At 38.9% G+C, this 3,304-nt stretch overlaps 1 protein-coding gene across 1 annotated transcript; it reads right to left on the bottom strand.

Moving 5' to 3' along the window:
• Positions 1 to 245: 245 nt before the first annotated feature.
• LOC106779289 (malonyl-CoA:anthocyanidin 5-O-glucoside-6''-O-malonyltransferase-like) lies at positions 246 to 2,037 on the bottom strand. Its single transcript, XM_014667369.2, has one exon. It carries the CDS (start codon positions 1,919 to 1,921, stop codon positions 533 to 535), a length of 1,389 nt encoding a protein of 462 aa, XP_014522855.1. The 5' UTR covers positions 1,922 to 2,037; the 3' UTR covers positions 246 to 532.
• Between the last annotated feature and the right edge of the window lie 1,267 nt (positions 2,038 to 3,304).

Below are 3,304 nucleotides of genomic sequence, written 5' to 3'. Positions count from 1 at the left end.
ATGTTTCGATCTAAATAATAAAAAAAATCTAGGGATTTACCCAACTTAACTTAATGCCATGCATGTGGCTTCAAGGTTGACGTTTTCTCCTATAAGAACAGACTTTGAACCCTTTATACAAGAATTGTGTTTCTTCTGTTGAATCTTACCAAATTTATTCCTATTGTTTTTATGGAATGATTCTTGAATCATATCGTTGCAATCAATGTCAGAGTGTTCTGTTCAGAAAACTAATTACACCGACAACTCCAACTCCATTGAATTCCTCCGAAGAAAGGCAATATAACCACAAGGATTTTTTTTTTCTCCAATTGTGACAGAAGACAACAAACATTATTCGTTGCAAAACTTGTACAAATAAAATTAATTCAAGAAAGCTAACGTGAGACATGATAAAGTAGAGCCTCTATCTATGCCATACGGCTGCATTATTGAAACAACTTCTGTAATAGAATAAGCTAATTTTCACTTATTTATCAAAGTAACAGATAAAAAAAGTGGGCAGATAATCAGACGGAAAGGTTGCATTTTTCTAAAGGGAATCAAGTCCTTGAAGAAAAAGGGAAGTAAAATCTTCCATCTCACTTTTAGGTAACATCAATCCAATCTCAATTCCTCCACTCATATCCCTACTTTCACTTAGAGAAAATCCTCCTGTTCTGTCTTTGGATAACATATCCACCTTCTTTGGCCTTCCCCACCCAAAATCAATGCTATAAACCTCCAACAACGGAGACCCACCAGTAGAAAATGTTATATCATCCCTAGGGCCATGTATAATCCAAACCCATTTTTCTGCTCCATTCAAAACTTCCTCTTCCTTCACCCTATTCAAAGCCTCAACTATCCCCTCCAAAGCACAAATGAACCCATCTTTTCCAATCAACTCCTTAGTCAAAGCTACAACCAATTGTCCTTTAATGCAGTTTCCAAAATACGTGGCTGGAATTGGAGGATCCAAGCGCCTTCTACAGTCAACAGCAAATACGTACAGCACATTTTCTTCCTTCACTTGGTTCACTTTAACCAAACACGCTAACACATACGCACACGTAACAGAAAAAGTTGACAGATGAACAGCCACTTTTACCTTAGAGTTTCCGTATTGTTTGAGCTTTTGAATCTGTGAAGGGGTAAACTCAAACAACCCTTTGAGTCCATCACTCGGTGTTGCAGTGTGAGACTCCCATACCTTGAGACTCCGGTTATTCGAACCATTTTGATTCATCCACTGGTCTGCGTACAGTTCAGCCAATCCAGAAGGGTCTCTAATCAATGATCTGTCAAAGATAGGCGAAAGATGGTGAGGTAAGGATGGTGTTGGTGTNGGTGTAGTAGGGTTTTNAAGGTTAGAGNATATATAGGCCCATGCTTTGATGAACATGGATGAAGATTTTCCGTCGAAAGCTGCATGGTGTGTGGTTAGTCCAATGCAAAAACCAGCGTTTGGGAACAGAGTGACTTGAACCGCTAACAGAGATGCTTTATCATGGGAATTGGCCAAGTGGGGTGCTAAATGGTGGCGTTGTGATGCTTCACAGAGACGGGAGCAAAGATGGTCGAAGTTTTGGTCGGACTGAGCAACAATGAAGGAAACAGTGTCACCGGGGAGATAGTTGATGATGGGTTTGGGAGAGTGAGAGGGCCATGTGAGGGTGCCAGAGAAAGGGAGAAAGTGTTGGAGAGTGAGGGAAAGAGAGTGCTTGAGAGAGGGAAGAAGAGAGTGAAGGAATGAAGAGGTTGGGTGTGGGAAGTGATAGAAGAAGAGACGTTGAACAGGTGGAAGTCGAAGCCATAAGAGGTCGAAGAAGGTTAATGGAAGAGAGGTCGGAAGAAGGGTGGAAAGGGTTGGTTCCTGAAGTGGTGCCACCGAACACACTTGGATAACTTTAAGAGGTGCTGCTGATGCTGCTTCAGTCATGGCTCAGAGGAATGGAGAAGCAGTTGTGTACTTGAAAAGGAAGTGAAGGTTTGTCTATGTTTTGGATGACATTTATTGGTGCTGGAAGTCCCAGGTTGCTTAAAATTTGTACGTGTCAAAATATCACTCTTACAATCTGTAGTATCATTTATTACGTACTATGAATTAATGTGTCGGCTAATTTGACATATACCTAATTTGTATTAAGAGATGAAAATGCTTAACTCACTGCAATACACGAATAACACTTTCCCACCACTAATATTATCCACCTATATTTATTTCATATAATTTTTACGATGGGTGCGTAAAAAAATAATATGTTGAGTGTAGAAATGTATTATTTTTTCAAATTATTAAGTGGCATTAATACATGATCTGGAATTGCTGCATTTAAAATTATTATGATAAAAGGTGGTGAAGAGTAGGAAAGCAGTTGGATAGGGGATTTAAAGTTGAACAGAGTTTTTTGGAAGAAAACGCTCGAGAAGCCCTATTGGATAGCTCAAGCTAAACAGATCTGGATTTAGAGAAACAAATAACATTCATTTATACAGTTCAGTTTTTTCATAATGTTTTAAAAATGTTTTTAAAATTTACTAACAATTATTAATTTTAGTAAGATATTATAAATAATTATCCAAATAATAAATTATATCAGATATACGAATACATTTTATATTTTAATTTATCTTCCGGTATGATGTCGAGTTACCTAAATCCTTAATAATTTTCCTGTTTGACCGTTTGTCTTTCTCATCCTCTCCGTCTTCTTCTGTCCAAATCCATCTGGGAGGGTACCTGCCAAAGGTCCTCCGATGTTAAAGTCAGTTAACTAGTTTGTTCGATATTCAAAGTGCAGTCTTAAATGCGCAATAAATGAATCTATTTACCTTTCACCTTTGAGTTCTATATATAGCACTAGTTATGGGTCGTACTTCAGAAGGAGACGATCGTCGAAGACTTTTTCTTCATGTATACATATTTGTTCGACCAAATGTTCGTGCGCATACCTTTTAGCCGCTTCTAGGCGGCCATACTTCGGAAGATGAACATCACCCCTTCTCAACTACACCTAAACGAGTGGGCCTATATTCAGGCATTTACGGCCATGTGCTTGGCTTTAGCGATCGTCCCTAGTGTCTCGGTTTTCTTTCATTATTATCACGTTCGGCCGCTGGCTAAACGGGGTTGGGTTTCTTTGACGTTCGTCCAAGATTGTTGTCTGTTCAAACCCTATTCCGAGTCTTTTAAGAACTTCAAGACAAGGTATTTTAAAGTGATAATAAAGGAGGCTGGCCGTAACCAATTTTGCGATACGTTAGGTGAGCCCTTGTTCTCCTATTATTGGACAAGGGACCCTGTAAGAATAAGTCTCGTGTC

This window comes from Vigna radiata, unplaced genomic scaffold (genome assembly GCF_000741045.1).
Source record: "Vigna radiata var. radiata cultivar VC1973A unplaced genomic scaffold, Vradiata_ver6 scaffold_190, whole genome shotgun sequence".
Taxonomy (NCBI): Eukaryota; Viridiplantae; Streptophyta; class Magnoliopsida; order Fabales; family Fabaceae; genus Vigna; species Vigna radiata.
Note: the sequence above shows the minus strand (reverse complement) of the source record. Positions and strands in the feature narration are given on the sequence as shown.